General features: G+C 44.7%; 1 protein-coding gene across 1 annotated transcript in view; it reads left to right on the top strand.

Annotated features, from left to right (window-relative positions):
- DNER (delta/notch like EGF repeat containing) overlaps positions 1-23,569 on the top strand; it is a 202,234-nt gene that overhangs the window by 173,887 nt on the left and 4,778 nt on the right. The window contains 2 exon segments of the mRNA XM_023740087.1: positions 3,405-3,536; positions 15,847-16,093. Of these exon segments, the coding sequence (XP_023595855.1) occupies positions 3,405-3,536; positions 15,847-16,093 (379 nt within the window).

A 23,569-nucleotide genomic window follows, 5' to 3' on the forward strand; every position in this document is an offset into this window, starting at 1 on the left:
TAGCAGCCAAGCGCTTAACCACTGCGCCACCAGGGCTCCCAAGAACAGACAATCCTAGGGTTTTTGGACTTCCCCTCACTATGTTAGAGCCCCCTTAGAGATCCAAGAACCAATGCACACAGTCAGGCTGCCCTGAACCCTGAATTTGTCACTTACCTCCTGGGGAAGCTGTGGCCCAGAGCAGGCCTGGATGAACTGACCAACAGCTCCACAACGGCCCAGGGTTTGCAAATCAGAGGGGTTTGACACTGACATTGGACTTCGTGGGGCAGAGGGGGGCTTTTTCCCAGGCTATAGAAGTAGGGGAAAGACAGGCCATTTCTGTGGCATCTGCTGTAAAGTTTGCAGGGCGTCTTATTTCAGAATTTACAGTGTTCAGATTGTCTGCTAAAGACAGCTATTGTTCAGTAAATACCTTAATTAAACTTGTCTCCCTAAACAGCTGGAAAGTAGTGCTGATGTGTATTTGTCAAGGCCTCTGATTTCATCCTTTTAATGTTTCTTAGCACGTCCTTGCTTGTGTCTCTGCCACTGGTCTGCCGTGTAATGGCGTTTGTAATAGGTTGGTCTATGTCCTTTTCCACTCAGAGTGATTGTTCCATTAATAGAAAGACAACCTTTGCAACAGGTTAGTAAGAGGCAATCAATCTCGTGTCGTTTTTATTGACGTAAATGACTGTATTTCTTGCAGGAAACAAATTCACTTAGACACTCCTGAATTATAATCAACCTAGTAGGACCTACAAGTTGTAAATGTTACATTTGACAGATTTTACTTTAAAAATAAAATAGTCAGATGCCAGGTATGGAGAGTGTGAAATGAAACAGACGTAAAATAGTGTGAGATTTCTGCTCTAAAATGGTCTCTGTGTGACATATGGTGGCTTTTGTACATGTGAGGCAAACCAGTAGCAGATAGAAAAGCACTTTAATGCTAATTAAGTAAGCTTGGAAGTAGTTACCCAAGTGTACACTGAAATGCTGCCTTTTGAAAACGGACAGAATATTTGATTTTACTCCTTTTCTTTATCCTATGACTCTGGGCATGCTGGAGCCCTGGTGGTGCAGTGGTTAAGAGCTCAGGCTGCTAACCGAAAGGTCAGCAGTTCAAATCCACCAGCTGCTTCTTGGAAACCCTGTGGAACAGTTCTGCCCTGTCCTATAGGATTGCTATGAGTCAGAATCGACTCGACGACAATGGGTTTATAGCAATGCTAGGAGTTATATTTTTTCTTCATTCTTTCCATGGATTATGCAAATGAGGACATTTTTTAGAATTTCTTTTTCTCATTTTCTGACTTTTAAGAGAGCTATCCTAGATTTGAAGTATCCTCTCCTATTCAGCTTGCACAAGTTACCTCTCAATGTAAGAAGCATATTTATTTTGTGTTGATTCAGTGATGTCTTTAAGCTGCCTTGAAGACGGCTATGTTCTGGGTAACTTTGGTTAACAGGCTGTTTCCTGCTAGTTGATATTTGAGTCACAGTGACACTGGTTCTGTGTTCTGGTTTGTAACTTTAAACCAGGTTCTCTCTCAAGGGGGCAAGGATGCCCTGAGAAGCTGGGTCTAGGCAGGGTCAGGAGATCACGCAGCATAGGGTTACAATCTTCCTTCTGTGGGGAGGACACTCTGGGCTGGATGTGAGCTTCCATCCGGCCACCAGTTCCCTGGGATGATTATTTTAGATTTAGGCTAACTCCAGACCTCACAATCGTCCCTCCTTAGTCAAGCTTGTTGCTCTCACTGGTTATTGCAGTCCCCCCTAGAAGAATATGCAGACGTTTGGAAAGTGGAGTAAATTTTCATAATTGACTCAGGTTACGTACACGGCTAGGAGTCCCTGGGTGGTACAAATGGTTAACGTGCTGGGCTGCTAACTGAAAGGGTGGAGTTTCGAGTCCATTCAGGCACACCTTGGAAGAAAGTTCTGGTGATCTACTTCTGAAAAATTAATCGTTGAAAACCCTGTGGAGCACAGTTCTACTCTGACACACATGGGGTAACCATGAGTTGAATCAAGTCAACAACTTTTTTTTTTTAAATGTACACAGCTTGCCCTAGATAGAACATTCCAGAACAATACCAAACTTCTCAAATATCCAGACTCACACACTCAAACACTTGGCTACCAAAAAACCAGACTGTGAGTTTTCAGCTTTATGGAGTTTCAGAAAAATAAGAGTCAGCTGATGAAATTTAAAATGAAATAGACTTCTTCAGTAAAATCAGGAAATGAGTTGGCTTTTCTGATGAACTTTGGTAAGTTCATCAGACGTGGGAACAGTTGCGTCACTACCGGGGTGGGGGGGGGTGCGAACCGCGCGCCCTGATACACTGTCACAAGGGGTGACACCAAAATGACTCCAGGGACCTTGGCGGCAGCGGCTGGTAGGCTGGTGCCGCAGGGGGAGGGGCCTCCAAGGCAGTGACGTCGCTAGGGTTGGTGTCAGCCATCACCCAGTGTGGTAATTCATCACCTTCCCAGTCACCCACCAGTCAGGGTGTAGGTGGCCCGGTGGCAGCACCATTGGTAGGGGAGAAGGGTCTCCACTTTGGCCAATGGGGGAGGGGAGGAGCTGGGAGAAGGTGGGGGCGGGGCCAGAGGGGAGGGGCTGTGAGTCCGGGGCTGGCCCTGGGGGGCGGGGCGGGGCCCTGCTGCTCTGCCCACCCCCAACCCCCACCCACCCTGGGGGGAGGTGTGACACCATGAGTTACTGCACCGGTGACACCAACGCTAGTGACGCCACTGCATCAGCTTCCGATTCTTTCATCAACAATTTATTTTTTCTTTTTTAGTTTTACTTAAATCAAAGATCTTTTGTTTGGAATTTTGTGAAGGTTCTGCATTTTATGTTGTTGTTAGGTGCCGTCCAGTTGATTCGAACTCATAGTGACTTTGTGTGACAGAGCTGAACTGCTCCCATGGGGTTTTCCAGGCCACTCTCGTGGTGCAGTGGTTAAGCGCTTGGCTGCTAACCGAATCCACCAGCCATCTTGTAGGAGAAAGATGTGGCAGTCAGCTTCCGTGAAGATTACAGCCTTAGAAACACGTTGGGGAAGCTCTGTTCTGTCCTGTAGGGTCGGTAGGAGGCCGAATGAACTCCATGGCAGTGAGTTGTTTTTTGTTTTTTTTTTTAGTTTAATCTTTATGGAAGCAAATCACCAGGTCTTTCTCCTGTGGAGCCATTAGGTGGGCTCGAACCGCTAACCTTTCCATTAGCAGATGAGTGCTTAACCATTTGTGCCACTAGGGCTACTGTTCTGCACTTTATAAAACAGTGAATTGGGCTCCATTGCTGAAGATCATGACCCCAGCCTCCCATCTCTGTTTTTCCAAAGAAATGACGAGTGACGGAACCATTGTTGCAGCATTATCAAGGGCTGCTTTCTCTATCTCCTTAGGTGAAGAGTGTGACATTGACATAAACGAATGTGACAGTAACCCCTGCCATCACGCCGGGACCTGCCTGGACCAACCCAATGGTTATACCTGCCATTGCCCGCACGGCTGGGTGGGAGCCAACTGTGAAATCCGTAAGTATTTCTGAAGCTTCCCCACTGTTATTTAACATTACATTTTCATTCAACAAGAAGAGTCTACTATCCTGAATACAACCAAACCCTTCGAGGGACAGAGTAGCAGGGGCAGAGGTCTGGGGACCATGCTTTCAGGGGACATTTAGGTCAATTGGTATAACAAAGTTTATTAAGAAATTGTTCTGCATCCTGCTTTGGTGAGTGGTGTCTGGGGTCTTAAAACCTAGTGAGCGGCCATCTAAGATGCATCAATTGGTCCCAACCCACCTAGAGTAAAGGAGAATGAAGAACACCAAAATCACAAGGAAAGTATTAGCCCAAGAGATAGAAAGGGCCACATAAACCAGAGACTTCATCAGCCTGAGACCAGAAGAACTAGATGGTACCTGGCTACCACCAATGACTGCCCTGACAGGGAACACAACAGAGAGTCCCTGTTGGAGCAGGAGAAAAGTGGGGTCAGAAGTCAAATTTTAGTAAAAAGACTAGACTTAATGGTCTGACCAGGACTGGAGGAACCCCAGAAATTGTGACCCCCGACTCTGTCAACCCAGCACTAAAACAATTTCCAAGGCCAACTCTAGTCAAAGATTAGACTGGACTATGGGACATAAAAATGATACTCGTGAGGAGTGTGCTTCTTAGCTCAAGTAGATTCATGAGACTAAATGGGCAGCTCCTGTCTGGAGGTGAGATAAGAAGGCAGAGAGGGTCAGGAGCTGGTTGAATTGACACGGGAAATCTGGGGTGGAAAGGAGTCTCAGTATAGGGAGAGCAATTAGGGTCACATAACAATGTATGCATAAATGTTTGTATGAGAGACTAACTTGAATTGTAAACTTGCACTTAAAGTACAATAAAATAAAATGAAGAGACTACTGTCCATGACCACCACCAGCCCCCATGGCTCATATTATGGCTAAGTCCATGAGGCCTCAAGGATCGCCTGAGTTACCATGTCTCCTGAGTCCCTGCTTATTACTTGGGGCTCACCGTTTTATCCTGCTTCCACTGCTTCCTGCATCCGACTCCAGCCTTTCCACCGTAAGATAATTTGCAGATGTCATCCAGAGTTCACTGCCGCTAAGACAGCCAAAAATGTGCTCCACAGAGAAGCATTAGCATCCCGTCAAAAAATAGAGTCTTTGTGTTGAAAATTAAAAAACAAAGCAAAAAAAAAAAACACAAAACCACAGAATGTAAATTCATTTTGCGTTTATGTCTTCAAGTATCTTCAAATACATTAGGTCCCATCTCTTGCTTGGAGAAAAATTCCAGTGATGATGAGCTGAAAAGAAAATCTGAAAAACATTTTGAGCTGCTAGAGCTTTGTGTTCTCTGGAGATGAACTTGCAGAAGTTTGAAAATGTCATAATCAAGAATTTACATGTATTTTTTTTTTAATGTGCATATTGAGATTGAGGTGGAAATGAGAACTGACATGGAATTGAGTTTTCACTTGTTTTGTAAAATTCAACTTTGAAACGGGGTTTCTTCTTATTTAAATTAGTCAGGGCAGTTTGATCTTTCAGGGAAGAAGAAATGTAAACACACTAGTTAGGGGGCGTACCTCTTCCTGGTTCCAGAAGCTTCTTTTCCAGAAGAGATCCTCTCCTGCCTCTCTCACCACCTCCTTTTCTCTTCTTCATATAAGGACAGCTTATCTGCTGTGTGAATTTGAAAGGAGACACTAGGCCCAGTCTGTCTGTGGGGCTGGAGACGGGGCTGTCTGCTCTGTCTGCTTCCCCATGTTCTCACTAGTGCTCCTGCACTGCCTGTGGCTGGATGAGTTTCTCTGATTCTTAGTGTGTGTCTGAGGGTGGGGAGTGGTCCAGTATTAGGGAACTCCCTTGTCCAAAAATGTGAGCCATGTTCTCCAACATCAACTTGGCCAGAAACAAAGATGCCATTGTGGCTCTTATCTGCTCGCTTTTCTATCTTCTCTCTTGGTTCAGAACTTGGGAGAGGCAGAGGGTAATTATTTTTAAGCCTCCCCTTCAACCTTCCACAATGATCCTATGCAGAATGGTCTCAAGACCAGCTTTCCCTGCTGAAGACGGGTGAAAAATACTCTTTTGTGGAAGAGATGGGAGAGAAAATGGCTCCAGGGATGAAAATGCTAAGGGCTGAGGTTTGTTGTAGGGTTTAACAGCGAAAGTCCAGTTTGGTGGAATGTGTTGGTAGAAATGATGCCAAACTTGGGTCAACAGAACCTTTGTTCTTGTGCTGGCCATGACACTCACTGTGTAACTGCATTTAGTTGTGCTGAGCCTCAGTTTACTTATCCATAAAATGGGACCAAGTTTCATTCTGAAGACTGGTAGTTCCATGAAATGACAAATTTGTGCCTTGAGACAGTGTAATATATATATTTATAACTTTTTAAAATCTTTTTTATGAAGATAAATATATAGGAGAGCATAGATAAGAGGAAAAGTCAGGAACATACAGGTAGGTTGCCCACGAGGAGTTTTGAAATAAGATCCTATAATTATTAAAAAAATAAAAAATCTAAATGTTACCTTGTGCCAGTGATGATAATGTAGGCAAAAGATATACAAGGATAGGATAATTAAAAAGGTCAAAGTTGGCTTCAAATTCTAGCTCTGCCATATGCTAGCTTGCTAGCGATGTGTCCCCAGACCAACAAATTACCTCTCAGAGCTCTTGTCTTTCTCACTTGTAAGTAGTGATAGGAAGGCTTCCCATTCAGGTTGCTGTGAGGAATAAATGAGCAAATGTGGAGGCCTCTGCTATGCAGTAGGTACTAAATAAACGCTGGTTGTCCTTTTTTCTTTTTTCTAAATGACTGTAGTTCTTATGCTATGAACCACTCCCAGGGGTGGGGGGAGGAGAGTGAGTTGCCCTGGGGTATCGGGCCATCCTGGGTGGCTGGGTGCAGTGAGCCCAGCAGACATCGCGGTCCACACTGGGGCTCTCTGCTCGCCCAGAGGACCGTTTGCCTTCTGGTTATCTCACGTGCACTTTTCCACTAGGCGAAAGGCATCAAAATAAATATCACAACAGATTAGACTCTGCCAGGGCTCAGAGTTTCATGTTTCCAACCTTGACCTGGATGTAGGAATGAGAACGTGCATGAGAGGTGTGCAGATGACACATAGCTACAGTCAGAGGCCGCTTTCTAGAGATTCGGATCTGAATCACATGGAATGGGTCAAAGGTCAGGGGTGGAAACAGTCTGGGCAGTCAGAGGGCCAAGAAGCTGTAAGAGGCCTTCCTGGCTTATGTGAGTGGTGGGACCCATGGCCTCTGAGGTATCTTTCTGACCCTGAGCATCTGTGACCCCTTGACATGGCCAGAAACCACAAGGAGGATGCCTGGACTGTATGAGGTCAGGTTGGTAAATCTAAACATGGAGAATGATGGCCTGTAGGGGTGACATCTTGGGCCTCTTCACCTCAAAATTGATGAAATTTAATAAGAGTTGGAGAAAGCCATCAAATGGCTATGTTATATGGAAGTCCTCATCATACAAATAGGTTTGGTTCTTTAGTTCTCATTTTTTTATAAGCTAAGATTTTTTTAAAATAAAATTAATTAATCTTCCTCCCTACCCACCTGTACTCCCAAAGATAACACTTGCTGTTTATTGGGTATTCTTCAGGATATAGTCAGTCAATATATGTTTCCCCTTTTTTCTCATACAAATGAGAAGTATTCTATATGCACTGTTCAGTGTCTTGCTTTTATATTAAATAATGTATCTTGCATTTTTATCCATGTTGGTGTTTGTAGATCTACCTCGTTTTTTAAATACTCATGGGTTTTTCCATTCTTTAGATACCCCATAATTTCTTTAACCAGACCTCTACTGATAGATCATCTATTTTCGTGTTTTTACTATTAAAAACATTACTGGAATGAACATTCTTATGTATGCATCCTTGTACACACTTAGGAGTCCTGGTGGCACAATGGTTAAGAACTCAGCTGCTAACTGAAAGGTCAGCAGTTCGAATCCACCGGCCAGATGCTTCTTGGAAACCCCATAGGGCAGTTCTACTCTGTCCTATAGGGTCACTATGAGTCCGAATCGATTCAGTGGCAACGGGTTTGGTTTTTTGGTTTGGTACACACTTATATGAGAATATCAATATGATTAAATTCTCAAAATGGAATTGCCAAGTTTGTGCATTGAGTATTTTGATTTTGGTTGGTTGATTGTTGTTGTTTTAACTTTTCATGAGCATTTATTCATAAATTAGCTATTTGCCATTTATAAAACCGTGAAGCAGTGGTGTCAGGGCCCAAGAGTAACTCAAAAATTCCGTTTAATCCACAATTACTCTGCCATATTAAATACTTTGAACACCAAGATTGCATCCTCCCAATTTCTTCTTGGGAAGCGGTTGTGGCTAGATGTGGGGAAGGCAACCTGACTGAAGGGAAAGAATGTGATTGTGGAGTTCTTCCGTTCTGGTTTTGAATCGCAGATCAGGTCCTTATTCCTTGGGAAGGAAATGAAGTCTCTGAGGCTCAGGTCCTCATAAATGCGACAATAAATGTAAATAATCTAGTATGTGCCTAGTGTATAGTTGTTGGTATGCGCCATCAAGTCGGTTCCAACTCATAGTGACCCTACAGGATAGAGTCGAATTGCCCCATAGGGTTTCCAAGGAGCAGCTGGTGGATTCGAACTACTGACATTTTGGTTAGCAGCCATAGCTCTTAACTACTGGGCCACCAGGGCTCCTAGTGTGTAGTAGGTACTCATTAAATGGTTGCCTTGATTATTATTATCTGTCTTATTTTCCTAGTGCTGCTGTAACAGAAATACCACAAGTAGGTGGCTTTAACAAACAAATTTATTTTCTCACAGTTTAGGAGGCTAGACCTCTGAATTCAGGGCACTGGCTCTAAGGGAAGGCCTTCTGTCTGTCAGCTCTGGGGGTTGGAAGGTCCTTGTCTCTTTTCAGCTTCTATTGCTTGGCTCTTTGGTGATCTTCATGTGGTCTGGCATCGATCTTCCCCCATGTCTGCTTGCTTGCTTAATCTGCTCTTTTATATCTCAGACGAGATTGATTTAAGACACTAATACCACCACCTACCTGTCAGTTTGTCATACTGTGGTGGCTTGCATGTTGCTGTGATGCTGGAAGCTATGCCACTGGTATTTCAAATACCAGCAGGGTCACCCATGGTGGAAGATTTCAGCAGAGCTTCCAGACTAAGACAGACTGGAAAGAAGGACCTGGCAATCTACTTCTGAAAAAATCGGCTAGTGAAAACCTTATGGATAGCAGCAGAACATTTACAACACACCCTATACTAATACTGCCTCATTAACCTAACAAAGAAAACCCATTCCCAAACAAGATTAGAACCACAGGTATATAAAAAGAAAGAAAAAAACCAAACCCGTTGCCATCGAGTCAATTCCAAATCATAGCGACTCTATAGGACAGAGTAGAACTGCCCCATAGGGTTTCCAGGGAGCGCCTGGTGGATTCGAACTGCCAACGTTTTGGTTAGCAGCCGTACCTCTTAACCACTACACCACCAGACTTTCCACCACAGGTATAGGGGTTAGGATTCACAACACATATGTTTTGGGGGATACAATTCAATCCCTAACATTATCAAAAGAAATCTCCTTGCCCCTGATGGAATATTCATAAACTAGATGCTTTTGGGTTAAGAGTTCAGCTGCTAACCAAAAGGTCGGCAGTTCGAATCCACCAGGCGCTCCTTGGAAACCCTATGGGGCAGTTCTACTCTGTCCTATAGGGTCGCTATGAGTCAGAATCAACTCGACAGCAATGGATTTGGTTTGAGTTTTGTTTTGGGTTAATACTAGCAATTTCCTGGAAACATTTTAAGATAACAAGAATTATATAAATATGTAGCTGTTATTGAGATGATTAGACCTTGACTTCTCCATTCCAGAGTAGACACAGATATCCCATGAAGTGAATCTTTCTATTCTTCCTGTCTGAAAAGTACTTACGGATATAAATCCATTGCCCTCAAGTCGATTCCAACTCATAACGACCATATAGGACAGAGTAGAACTGCCCCATAGGGCTTCCAAGGAGCGGCTGGTGGATTCGAACTGCTGATATTTTGGTTAGCAGCCAAGCTCTTAAACCACTGTGCCACCGGGGCTCCCTGATGGATACAGGGCGGTGTTTTCAGACCGTTTGACTGCAACTCACAGTCAGAAATCTATTTTACATCTTAATGTTGCAAGTACCACACAAGTGCACACATACAAAACCTGAAATAATACTTACTTTTATAAGTATGACACACTCTGATATAGTTTTCTAAATTTTATTATTATTTTTTTTTATGTTGGTCTGGCCTCATCACGTTGATTTCCACAATTTGCCGTTTGGAGAACATTGCATGTTCATTAAGTGTTTAGGCTTTAGAACCAGAGTGCTATGCGCAAATCCAGGTTCTTTTACTTACTACGAGTATAATCCTGGACAAATTATTTCCTCTCCTGGAGTCTCAATTGTTTCCTGTATAAAATGTAGACAAAAACAGTATCTCGTCTCCCTCAGAGCATCAAAGGAGGAATAAATGCATAACACCTAAGACACTTAGAACAGCGATCGGCCCATATTGAGCAGTCAGTAAATATCAGTTATTATTAATCAAAATAATGAATTAAATACCCAAATACAACTGTCTATTTGACATCAAATGTGGTGTTGGCAAAGAATATTGAACGTACCATGGACTGCCAGAAGAAGGAACAAATCTGTTTTGGAAGAAGTACAGCCAGAATGCTCTTCAGAAGTGATGATGGCAAGACTTCATCTCACATACTTTGGACATATTATCAGGAGGGACCAGTCCCTGGAAGAGGGCATCAAGATTGGTAAAGTAGAGGGTCTGCAAAAAAGAGGAAGACCTTCAACGAAATGGATTGACACAGTGGCTGCAACAATGGGCTCAAGCATAGCAATGATTGTGAGGATGGCACAGGACCAGGCAGGGTTTCGTTCTGCGGTGCACAGGGTCACTATGAATTGGAACCAACTCGATGGCACCTAACAACAACATTTGACATCAGCACTTGGGTGTCTTGTTCTTAGCTGCCGTGGAGTCGATCTGACTCATGGCGACCTTATGTACAACAGCATGAAATGCTGCCCGGTCCTGCATCATCCTCACAATTGTCAGCGTGTTCAAGTCCATTGTTGTGGCTCCTGTGCCAGTCCCTCTCACTGAGGGTCTCCCTCCCTCACTGGCCCTCTACTTCAAGCATGATGTCCTCCTCTAGAGATTGATTCCTCTTGATGACAACTTCAAACCAAGAGAATCAGACAATATTCTGTTGTGATCGATAAGGTTTTCATTGGCTAATTTTTGCAAGTAGATTGCCAGGGTTTTCTTCCTAGTCTTTCTTAGTCTGGAAGCTCCACTGAAACTTGTGCCCTGTGGGTGACCCTGCTGGTTTTTGAAATACGGGTGGTGTAACTTCCAGCATCATAGCAACATGCAGGCCACCACAGTACAACAAACTGTCAGATTGGTGGTTGACCTGTATAGAGTAGGTGCTTAATATTTGTTGAAAGAGTGGACTCCTATGAAGGAGATGATCTATTCATTCCATTCCCTTTTTCCCACTTGTCCCTCTTCTCCAGATTAAAGAGACCCCGGAAGCAGGTTCTGCCATTTGAGTCTGCCTGCCTGCGCCTGTAGGACCCACAGAGCAGCAAGACCAACTAACCCGGGTGTGTTCACCGCTCCACCTGAGCCAGCTCACACGCAGGCCGACAGAACGTTACAAATCAGTGCACGTAAATCGTCAGGACAGAAGGGAGAAGGTGTTCTGGGAAGCTAGAACCAGGGCTCAGCTGGCAGCCATGTCACCTGCAATGCCTGGTACACACGGAGAGAGACAACTTGTTTTCCTGGCTGACCAAAGCAAATGTGACTCGCTTGATTTCCAAGCATTTCTGCATTCTCTGAAAAACTCAGTTGTAGGCTGGAGCCCAACGTTCAGCAGAGTATGTTATAAAATCCATTTTGCATCAACCAAAGGGAGCCCTGGTGGCACAATGGTGAAGCGCTCGGCTGCTAACCAAAAGGTCAGTGGTTCAAACCAAGTAGCTGCTCAGCAGGGAAAGATGTGGCAGTCTGCTTCGGTAAAGATTACAGCCTTGCAAACCCTACAGGGTAGTTCTGCTCTGTCCTATAGGGTCGCTATGGGTCGGAATTGACTTGATGGCAATGGGTTTGGTTTATCTAAGTGACATCTCTGTAAAACACTCTCTCACTCACTCCTGTCTATTCCCTTTTTCAGTAACATAGGTGGACACATTAACTAGTTTTATCCTTTCATCCAGGTACAATAAAAAATAGACATGGTAATGCATTTTAGAATAAATTTGTAAACTCAAATGAAGTCTACTTCTGAGGGAGTGGACATTGTCAGCAGGCCACGTGTCGTTCACTCTGCTGCTGGCTGCCTGCTTCACCTCGAGTGTCACTCTGAGTCCAGCTTTCCTACCTAGCTCTCCTCCCAGGTCCCCTGAAATATTACCTGCGGAAGCACTTTGAAAAATAGGAGACAGCAGACGAATTGAATGTAACCCAAAATGCAAATGGTCCCGCAGGCCCAGAAGGACGACGTTTGTCGTGAGCGGCTCTTGTGCCTGAATTCCTGGCCATGAACCTGTGAGACAATGTGATCACCCTCGGCAGCCCACGCTCTAGTAGCCAGCATAGTAAATAATTCATGCGATGAGACTCCCAGGATGCAGCAATGGTTTATGAGGATTGTACATGGGCTGCAGCCACCTGGTGCAGATAAATGTGCTGCCTCCAGCCCCAGTGCTGGCTTCGCTCAGATCCAGCCTGGCTGCTAAGCAGACATTGCACCCAGGGCAGCCCCATTCACTGCTGTCAGCAAAGCATTAGATGACAGTAAGGTGGCATCCAGCTTTAAAGAAAAGGGCAGAGGGGAAAGCAGCTGTTTTAGGAGAAATGTTGAGAACGTTTTCCCCCAAAGTCCAAACACCTTGGAACGCAGGGTTTTAGGAAATGCTGGCTTCACAAAGTCAAGCAGTCTCGGCAGCTCTTCAGGAGCCTGGGACACAGCACAGTGCAGGTAACCCGGGAAGTGAGACGATTTCTTCCGACATGGCCCTATGCACGCGCGCTCTGTGTATACGTCATCCGTGTGATGTTAGGTTATTTGCGTGAAGTTTGGGCAGAGACTGTAAAAACTCATCCGGAACACAGGTGGCCCTTCTGTGGTGATCAGATCTGAGCAGCCTCTCAGTCGGAGTAGAAATATAGTATGCATTCATGGTGATGAGGAAACCAAACCGAACCCATTGCCACTGAGTTGATTTCAACTGATAGCCACCCTATAGGACAGAGTACAACTGCCCCATACGGTTTCCAAAGCTGTAATCTTTACCGAAGCAGACTGCCACATCTTTCTTCTGCTGAGCACCTGGTGAGTTTGAGCTGCCAACCTTTTGGTTAGCAGCTGAGTGCTTAACCACTGCACCACCAGGGCTTCTTTTCGTTGATGCAAAATGCATACTATAACATACTCTGCTGAACGTTGGGCTCCAGCCTACAACTGAGTTTTTCAGAGAATGCAGAAATGCTTGGAAATCAAGCGAGTCACGTTTGCTTTGGTCAGCCAGGAAAACAAGTTGTCTCTCTTCGTGTGTACCAGGCATTGCAGGTGACATGGCTGCCGGCTGAGCCCTGGTTCTAGCTTCCCAGAACACCTTCTCCCTTCTGTCCTGACGATTTACCTGTGCTGGTTTGTATCGTTCTGTCAGCCTGTGTGTGAGCTGGCTCACGTGGAGCGGTGAACACACCATGGTTAGTTGGTTTTGCAGCTCCGTGGGCCTTAGGGGCCCAGGCAGGCAGACTGGAATGGCAGAACCTGCTTCTGGGGTCTCAGTGAGATACTCAGGAGCTGGAAGTTCTGGGTACAGATGCGGAAGTTGCTTCCTTCATCCTCATTCTTCTCAAACTCTCAAGAGCCATCCAGGTGGGGAGACACAGGTCATTTTTTTGTCAGGCTTCAAGGAAAGACATCTGCTTGCTTGGTCCCTGTTTGAGGTCTCGCTGGAGCCCTGGTGGCTCAGTGGTTAAGAGCATGGCTGCTAGCCAAAAGGTCGGCAGTTCAAATCCACCAGCCGCTCCTTGGAAATCCTGTGGGGCAGTTCTACTCTGTCGTAGAGGGTCGCTATGAGTCAGAATCAACTTGACAGCAACGGGTTTGGTTTTTGGTTTGGGATAGAGGCTGTTACTTAGTAGAAAGGGCCCAAGGTAGCGTCCCATAATCCTCAGCTCAGAGCAGGTGCCTCAGAGGAAAGCGTATGAACTGTACTCTGCAAGTAGGATCCTGTTTGGTGACCTTGTTTTATTCTTTGGCTGTTGGATGAACACATTTCCATCTCACCTAGAGCTGGATATTTAGGCTGATTCCCATATTTTCACTTACATAAACCATGTTGTGTGTGGGTGGAGTGGAGAGAGAGTCCAGGGGAGTGGCTCTAGCTATGTCTGTAGCATTTCATTTCTTCTTAAAAATAGCAGAAAAAAATTCTAACACACAGGTGGTACAATGGTAACGTTCGTTAACTCTGAGTAGTGAGTATGTGGGTGGCTGTGTTTACATTCTGAACCTTTTTCTAAATGTGCAGTAGTTGATAATTTAACATTTAAAAATTATGGTTCCGATCATGGAATATTACCCAATGATAAAGAACAACAATGAATCCATGAGACATCTTATAACGTGGAGGAATCTGGAAGGCATTATGCTGAGTGAATTTAGTCAGTCACAAAAGGAAAAATATTGTATAAGACCACTATTATATAAGAACGCAAGAAAAGGTTTAAACACAGAAGAGAACATTCTTTGATGGTTATGAGCTAGATAATAGACAAGAATTATCTTAGGTGCAGGGAAGGATAACACTACAGGGGAAGTCGGCACAACTGTATTAAACCAAAGCTAAGAAGTTTCCTGAATACAACCAAACATTTTGAGGGACAGAGTAGCAGGGACAGGGTTCTGGGGACCATGGTTCCAGGGGACATCTAGGTCAATTGGCATAACAAAGTTTATTAAGAAAATGTTCTGAACCTACCTTGGTGAGTGGCGTCTGGGGTCTTAAAAGCTTGCAAGCGGCCATCTAAGATGCATCAATTGGTCCGAACCACCTGGAGTAAAGGAGAATGAAGAACACCAAAGATACAAGGAAAGTATTAGCCCAAGAGGCAGAAAGGGCCACATAGACCAGAGACTTCATCAGCCTGAGACCAGAAGAACTAGATGGTGCCCGGCTACCACCAATGACCACCCTGACAGGGAACACAACAGAGAGTCCCTGGCAGGAGAAAAGTGGGGTGCAGAACTCAAATTCTAATAAAAAGACCAGACTTAATGGTTTGATTGAGACTGGAGGGACCCCGGAAGACATGGCCCCCAGACTCTCTGTTAGCCCAAAACTAAAACCATTCCCAAGGTCAACTCTTCAGACAAAGATTAAATTGGACTATGGGACATAAAATGATACTCGTGAAGAGTATGCTTCTTAGCTCAAGTAGATATGTGAGACTAAGTGGGCAGCTCCTGTCCAAAGGCGAGATGAGAAGGCAGAGAGGCTTAGGAGCTGGTTGAATGGGCACGGGAAATCGGGTGGAAAGGAGGAGTGTGCTGTCACACTATAGGGAGAGCAACTAGGGTCACATAACAATGTGTGTATAAATTTTTGTATGAGAGACTAACTTGAATTGTAAATTTTCAGTTAAAGCACAGCAATAAAAAAAATTACAGTGCTGAGATGAACATCTTTGTACATAGCTGTTTATGCACTTACGGCACAGTTTCTGCAGCTTAAAATCTAAAAAACTGGAATTTCTAGGATAAAGATTTGCCAGTTAGTCCACAAAAGAGTTGTGTGTCAATTTACATAGTCCCCATTTCTGTGTACTTTGGTTACCAGTGGTTATCATAATTAAAAAATGTTTTAAATATTATTGAGAAATAATTTTTAAAATAATATTTAAAACTAGAGGAATTGCATTTGTTTTATAATTATGAAGCTAAATAATTTTTTATTTGTATTTCGTTGGTGAATTCCTTTTATGATCCTTTGCCCTGTTTGTGGTTTTCCTTAGTGATTTGTAAGATGTCCTCATACATAATGTTAGACCTTGGTCTGGTTTAACGATAGAAAATAATTGCTCTCAGTTTGGGTAGCCCTTAGATTTTAAGTTAGCAGTGTAAAGGGGGGACAGACCTCCACATTGGAACCCAGAACTCATATCTCCTCATTTATTTTGCCTCCAGACCTGCAGTGGAAGTCCGGGCACGTGGCGGAGAGTCTCACTAACATGCCGCGCCACTCCCTCTACATCATCATTGGCGCCCTCTGTGTCGCCTTCATCCTGATGCTGATCATCCTGATCGTGGGCATTTGCCGCATCAGCCGCATCGAGTACCAGGGCTCTTCCAGGCCAGCCTACGAGGAGTTCTACAACTGCCGCAGCATAGACAGCGAGTTCAGCAATGCCATCGCTTCCATCCGGCACGCCAGGTGGGCGGCTGGCGGCAGAGATGGAGGAGAGCGATGCTGCTTTCCACATTCTGCATTCTGGGTACCAGGGTTCTATTAGTCACGGGACTTTACAGCCACAAAGAGAGGATTTTAAAGAATAAAACAGAGGGTCAAGATGGTATTTGGGGAAAGATCATTAGGCTACCTTATTAGCAAACCCTTTTGCATTTGCTGCTAGCATTTTGTTCTTACTGAATACGTGCATTTATTTAAAGCAGTAGCACGCTTAACTATTGCGCCACCAGGGCTGCTTCTAATTTAGTTTGTGTTGATCTGTGCTTATAAACATCTGATTCTTAATCACTGTGTATGAAACATTTTTTGATGATCTCTTTTTAGAATGTCTTCAGCTGTGTTGTGCTTCAAAGAGTCAACTTAGATATAAATAGTTCCATTTGATTCAAGGACTTACGATTGTTGTTGGGTGCCGTCGAGTCAATTCTGACGCACGGTGACCCCATGTATGCAGAGTAAACTGCTCCATAGTGTATTCAAGGCTGTGACCTTTTGGAAGCAGATGACCAATTCTGTCTTCCAAGACACTTCTGGGTGGATTTGAATGACCAATCTTTCAGCTAATAGTTGAGCACTTGGCCGTTTGTGCCACCCAGGGATTCTTAGAGTTAGCGTGTTGCTGTTGTTGTGCGTAGGTGCCACTGAGTCAGTTCTGACTCATAGTGACCCCATGCACAAGAGAACACTGCCCAGTCCTGCACCATCCTCACAATCGTCTTTATGCTTGAGCCCATTGTTGCAGCCACTGTGTCAATCCATGTTGTTGAGGGTCTTCCCCTTTTTCGATGACCCTCCACTTTACCAAGCATGATGTTCTTCTCCAGGGATTGATCCCTCCTGACAGTATGTCTAAAGTATGTGAGATATAGTCTCGCTATTCTTGCTTCTAAGGAGCATTCTGGCTGTACTTCTTCCAAGACAGATTTGTTTCTTCTTTCGGCAGTCCATGGTGTGTTCAATATTCTTCCCCAACACCACAATTCAAAAGCGTCAATTATTCTTTGGTCTTCCTTATTCATTGTCCAGTTTTCCCGTGCATATCAGTCGATTGAAAATACTATGGCTTGGGTCAGGCGCACCTAGTCTTCAAGGCAACATCTTTGCTTTTCGACGCTTAAAAGAGGTCTTTTGCAGCAGGTTTGCCCAGTGCAATGCGTCTTTTGATTTCCTGACTGCTGCTTCCATGGGTGTTGACTGTGGAGTCAAGTAAAACGAAGTCCTTGACAACTTCAGTCTTTTCTCCATTTGTCATGATGTTGCTTATTGGTCCCGTTGTGAGGATTTTTGTTTCCTTTATGTTGAGGTGCAATCCATACTGAAGGCTGTGGTCTTTGATCTTCATCAGTTAAGCGCTTCAAGTCCTCTTCACTTTCTGCAGGCAAGGTTGTAGCATATGCATAACACAGGTTGTCAATGAGGTTTCCTCCAACTCTGATGCCGAGTTCTTCATACAGTCCAGCTTCTCGGATTATTTGCTCAGCATACAGATTGCAGAACTATGGGGAAAGGATACAACCCTGACGCACACCTTTCCTGACTTTAAACCATTCAGTATCCCCTTATTCGGTTCAAACGACTGCCTCTTGATCTATGTACAGATTCCTCATGAGCGCAATTAATCGTTAATTCCCATTCTTCACAATGTTATCCATAATTTGTTATGATCCACACAATCGAATGCCTTTGCATAGTCAATAAAGCACAGGTAAACCATCTTTCTGGTATTCTTTGCTTTCAGCCAGGATCCATCTGACATCAGCAGTGATATCCCTGGGTCCATGTCCTCTTCTGAATCCCACTTGAATTTCTGGCAGTCCCTGTCGATGTACTGCTGCAGCCACTTTTGAATGATCTTCAGTAAAATTTTACTTGCGTATGATATTAGTGATATTGTTCAAAAATTTCTGCATTTGGTTGGATCACCTTTCTTGGGAATAGGCATAAATATGGATCTCTTCCAGTAGGTTGGCCAGGTAGCTGTCTTACAAATTTCTTGGCATAGATGAGTGAGCACTTCTAGCACTGCATCCGTTTGTTGAAACATTTCAATTGGTGTTCCATCAGTTCCTGGAGCCTTATTTTTCACAAATGCCTTCAGCGCAGATTTCAGGACCTTCATTAGTGTTAGCATAGTATCATGGAAAGAGCAAGTTGTCTGAGTTCTGGTATCTGAGGCACAGCATTGAGTCCCGACTGCTCTATTACCTGACTTTATAATTTTGGACCGGCCACTTGTTGTATGCTATCAAGTCAATTCTGACTCATAGCGACCCTATATGACAGAGTAGAACTTCCCCATAGGGTTTCCTAGGCGGTAGTCTTTATGGGAGCAGATCACAGCTGGGGGGTTTGAACTGCTGACCTTTCGGTTAGCATCCAAGTGCTTAAACACTGTGCCACCAGGGCTTCTTATAATTTTGGATGGCAATTTAATCTTTTAGAAATACAGTTCCCTCAAATGTAGAAAGGGAAAATACTACCCTTAGAGAGTTATGACAAACAAATTAAATTATAAATATTAAAGAATTATGTAACTGGCACATTATTTACTTTTCCAAATCTATTATAACAATAAAAATCTTACCAGATACTAGAATATTTAGTAGACTTTTGCAAGGAGTATTTATTCCAGAGATAATAGTAATAATGTTTGTAAAAGGAAACCTTCTTTTCTTTTCATCAACAGAGCAATCTAAAACACTCAATCCAGAAAGTCAATGTGCTGTAATGAAAAGTATTAGTGTCTTAAGACTGGGGCTCAAGGGACTCTGAGCTGCATGGTGTTTGTTGGAATGTCCTGTGTTGATATTGACCAAGACACAAGCCCACTCCAATTCAGCCTGACTGATGTAGAAGCTCAGAGGTTCAAAAGTTTGCTTTCCTCAAAATGAAATCCCCAAACCCAAGTCTCAGGTCTTATGGTTATCTTATCACTCCAATGGAAGCAAAAGCCAGAACCCAGCTTACAAGGGGCAGAGCCAGTGGAGAAGAGAAACTGGGAGACATAGAGCATTTGCTCCAATGCTTAGGTGGGGCAAGGGGCATCTTCTTTGTGGGAGCTGCACCCAAGCCTTACTTACATGAGAGAGGAAAGAGAGTTAAACCCTCTTCCAACTCAGGTCCCACCCAGCTACTCATCACTGCCTAGTTCAACTCAGGCAGCATAGCTTCCAGGAAGCCTTTATACCAACCCCTGTAAGCCCCACTCTGATTGTTCATTTGACGCTTTCGTCCACTGAACTAGTTTTAGTGAGTTGACGTCAACTCATGGCGACCTCATAGAGTCAGAGTAGAACTGTGCTCCATAGGGTTTTCAGTGGTTGATTTTTTTGGAAGGACATCACCTGACCTTTCAAGGCACCTTTGAATGGACCCGAACCTCCAACCTTTCCATTAGCATAGAGTGCGTTAACCATCAGGGACTCGACTAGCCTACGAGTAAAGGCAGTGGCTTTTACTTCTAGATCTCCAGTGAGTCCTGACACATAGTAGGCCTCACACCCAGTTTGAGGTCTGAAATGCATGGATGAGCTCAGCTAGGGGTTAGCGTAGGGTGTCTTGACCCGGGTGAGAGGTAGATTTCCCCTAGGGCCCTTATCTGGTCGTCCTCTGTCATCTGTCAGGCATGTGGTGGCTGCTTAGTAAGTGTCACCAGGCTGTAGGAGCATTTGTGTCATCCTGAAATCATTGGGTGGGAGGTCAAGAACGTATAAAGAAGCAGAGGGTTGGAAAGTTCCTGTGGTACTCAGAACTGTGCTGTCTCCTTTTTGTTCCTGGAGAGGCTTAGCTCACCGGGAAGGGGCAGACTGTATGACTGTCTACTAGGATGTACCACGAGATTCAAGGAATTGGATTTCCCTCCACCCCAAGAGGCATCTGTGACTGGGATCCTTCAAGGTTAAGAGTATTTTTTTACTTCAGCCCCCAAATATGCTAAGATAGATTCTTCTGAGCATCCTGCCTATATAGCCCACTGGCAGGATAGTTGGCTGGATTCTCTTGGAAGGAAAGAACAAACTTGAAAACATTTACAAACCTAGTTCTTATTGTGTGCCGATTTTTATCAGAAATATTTACTGCAGAATTCCTAATTAGCAAGCTCCTGCATGCCCCAGGGACTGCGGATAAAAGTATTGAAGTTACAGTAATACAGTCCCACGTATCTGGATTTTAGGACTACGTCTCTTTGGAATGGAAATCCTGGTGGTGCAGTGGTTAAGTGCTTCGGCTGCTAACCAAAAGGTCGGCAGTTCGTATCCACCGGTTGCTCCTTGGAAACCCTATGGGGCAGTTCTACTCTGTCCTATATGGTCGCTATGAGTCGGAATCAACTCCAGGACAACGGGTTTCGGTTTTCTCTTCAGAATGTTTATCTAGCCACAACCTGTGGTTTCTGCAGCAGGGTCACAGGGAAGCTCTGGCTGGGTCTCTGGCTGGTTAGCTTGTTTTGCTCCCTTTTCCTGGAAACCCTAGAAAGGCTCTGTCCTTTTGATGTGACCCTCTCCCTGGTTTTCAGCAGCTGCCTGTTCCTCACGTCCATTTCACTGCCTCTTTCCCAGACACCAGCCTAGAGGTGACCTTGTGTCAGAATGACTGCAGCCCAATGGCCATGCAGGACACACGCTGAGTGGGTCACCTCTGATGTTCACGAGTGACTGAGGAAGCGTCTGGTGGCTCTGATGTCAGCTGTCAGTTCACGGAGGCGCGGAGGGGGGGCCCAGTCTGCCTTGTCCCCAGAGTTATCTGTTCCATAACTGCTCTGCTTACAGTCAAGCAGGAGAGAGTTCATAACTGACCAGAGGAAGCAAAGCCTCTAAACTTGTCTTAGTTATCTAGTGCATGCTAGAAATGGTTACACGCTCAGCTGCTAACCAAAAGGCTGGCAATTCAAACCCACCCAGCGGCTCCAAGGAAGAAAAGACCTGCTCTTCTGTCATATAGGGTCGCTATGAGTCAGAATCGACTCAGCGGCACTTGACAACAATATAACAGAAATAACACAAGTGGATGGCTTATTTTCTCACAGCTAGAAGGTTAGAAGTTCGAATTCAGGGAAGGCTTTCTCCCTCTGTTGGCTCTGGGACAAGGTCCTTGTCTCTTTTCAGCTTCGTTCCTCAGTTCCTTGGTGATCTTCAGGTGGCATGTCGTCCATCTACCCCCATTTGTTCTTGCTTGCTTCTGTGCTTCATCTGCTGTGTTTGTATGTCAGAAGTGATTGATTTAAGACACACTCTACACCGCTATGGAGCCCTGGTGGTGCAGTGGTTAAGAGATCAGCTACTAACCAAAAGATCAGCAATTCAAATCCACCAGCCGCTCCTTGGGAAGCCTATGGGGCAGTTCTACTCTGTCCTATAGGGTTGCTATGAGTCGGAATTGACTCCACTGCAATGGATTTGTTTTTGTTTTTTTCCTCTCCCTACACGGATGGATATGGCCTTATTAACATAGCAAAGAAAACCCTATTTCCAAATGCGATTACATCCACAGGTATAAAAAAAAACCCATAGCAGTAGAGTCGATTCTGACTTAGCGACCCTATAGGACAGAGTAGAAGTGCCCCGTAGGGTTTCCAAGGAATGACTGGTGGATTCGAACTGCCAACCTTTTGGTTAGCAGCGGTACTTCGCTGTAGTTCTTAACCACTGTGCCACCAGGGCTCAGGGGTTAGGATTTACAGCACATATTTCTGGGCGACACAATTCAGCCCATAACAGGGCTCCAAGATTTGGTGCTGAGGCCACATTTCACTGCTCTATCAGCTAAAAGCACCTGATCACAGAAGATAACAGAAGAGCTGAGAAAGGCCATGGTTCCGTTCCCTCAAATAGGTCAGAGCCACCTGACGTTCCCTGCGGTATTTTTTTAGCTGGTGACTTTCAGGAGAATATGAACTGGAAGAACGCTCACTCTTCGGTCTGCCCTATAGCTGGTTGCAATATCTTTTGTTTATTTAGCAACATTGGCACTATTGTTGCTATGACTTCCGTTAGTGCATCTGTGCTATTGTTGGTGTTAGGTGCTGTCGAGTCAGTTCTGACTCATAGTGACCCCGTGTACAACAGAAGGAAACACTGCCAGTCCTGCACCATCCTCACAGTCGTTGCTGTGCTTAAGCCCATTATTGCAGCCACTGTGTCAGTCCATCTCATTGAAGGTCTTCGACTTTTTCAAAGACCCTCTACTTTACCAAGCATGATGTCCTTCTCCAGGGACTGGTCCCTCCTGATAACATGTCCAAAGTACGTGAGACAAAGTCTCGCCATACTTGCTTCTAAGGAGCATTCTGGCTGACTTCTTCCAAGACAGATGTGTTTGTTCTTTTGGCAGTCCGTGGTATAGTCAACATTTTTCGCCAACACGATAATTCGTTGTGATGTTGGTGTCTTTGATGGCTATCATTTAATGAGAGCTTCCCATCGACCAGCCACTATGCTAACTTAAAGCGAGAACAAATTTCTCATTTGCAAGAACCTCACAAGAATCTTGGGATGTATGCATCATTCCTCCCATATTATAGATAGAGCGAATTTGGACTTAGCCAACTCATGGCATTCACACTAGGGCCACTGAGTTTGTAGGTGAGAAGCCAGGATTGAAGCTGGTCTGCTGATCTGAAGCTGATGCTTTCAACACAGTGAGTGTGCACTGGCTCTCATCAGGGGCAGGTAAAGTGAGAGCCACAGTCCAAGGCTTCCTCACGCACAGTAAGGCAGCAATGACGTGTTCCAGAACCCAGGCTCAAAGCCAGATAGCTCCACCCCTCCCTAGGAGTGGGACCTTGGGAAAATGATTGCTAAGCCTCGGTTTCCTCCTCTGTGAAATGGGACCAATGGTAGGTACTCACCTCACAAGGTTGTTGTGACAGTGAAATGAGATCATGAGTGGAAAGGAGACAAGTGAACAAGATATTTGGATGAGATCTCAGAACAGTGTCCAACACGCGACCCCTTGTGGGAGGCGAGGAGCCGGGGGTGGTGCCACCAAATCAGGGCCTTTCAGCTGTTTTTTCCAGGAGGAAAGGATTTGTGTTAATTCATCTCCATCTTTTAAAATTTACTTCCTCTATGGGTGCTCAGCAGACACTTCCTAAGAGTTGTGCCTTTGGTTACGTCGTAGGACATAAGCCACCTCTGGTGGGAAGGTGCAACTATAGCCATCAAGCGCGCTAGCCAGCCAGCCTCACCCAGCACAGAAGATGCACTGTGCTGTTTATTTTTTAACTCAGCAGAATGTCTTCTGAGTAAAACATCACACAAAATACCGAATGATGGAGCCACCAAACGCTGTGCAGAGTTTTTTCTCACCTCTGCTCCATTATGTAATACACAGGGTATATGGCATCTTATAAACCAAAAAAAACCCAAACCCATTGCTGTCGAGTCAATTCCAATTCCTAGAGACTCTGTAGGACACAGTAAAACTGCTCATGGGGTTTCC

The sequence above is a fragment of the Trichechus manatus genome, unplaced genomic scaffold (assembly GCF_000243295.1).
Source record: "Trichechus manatus latirostris isolate Lorelei unplaced genomic scaffold, TriManLat1.0 scaffold00147, whole genome shotgun sequence".
Classification (NCBI taxonomy): domain Eukaryota; kingdom Metazoa; phylum Chordata; class Mammalia; order Sirenia; family Trichechidae; genus Trichechus; species Trichechus manatus.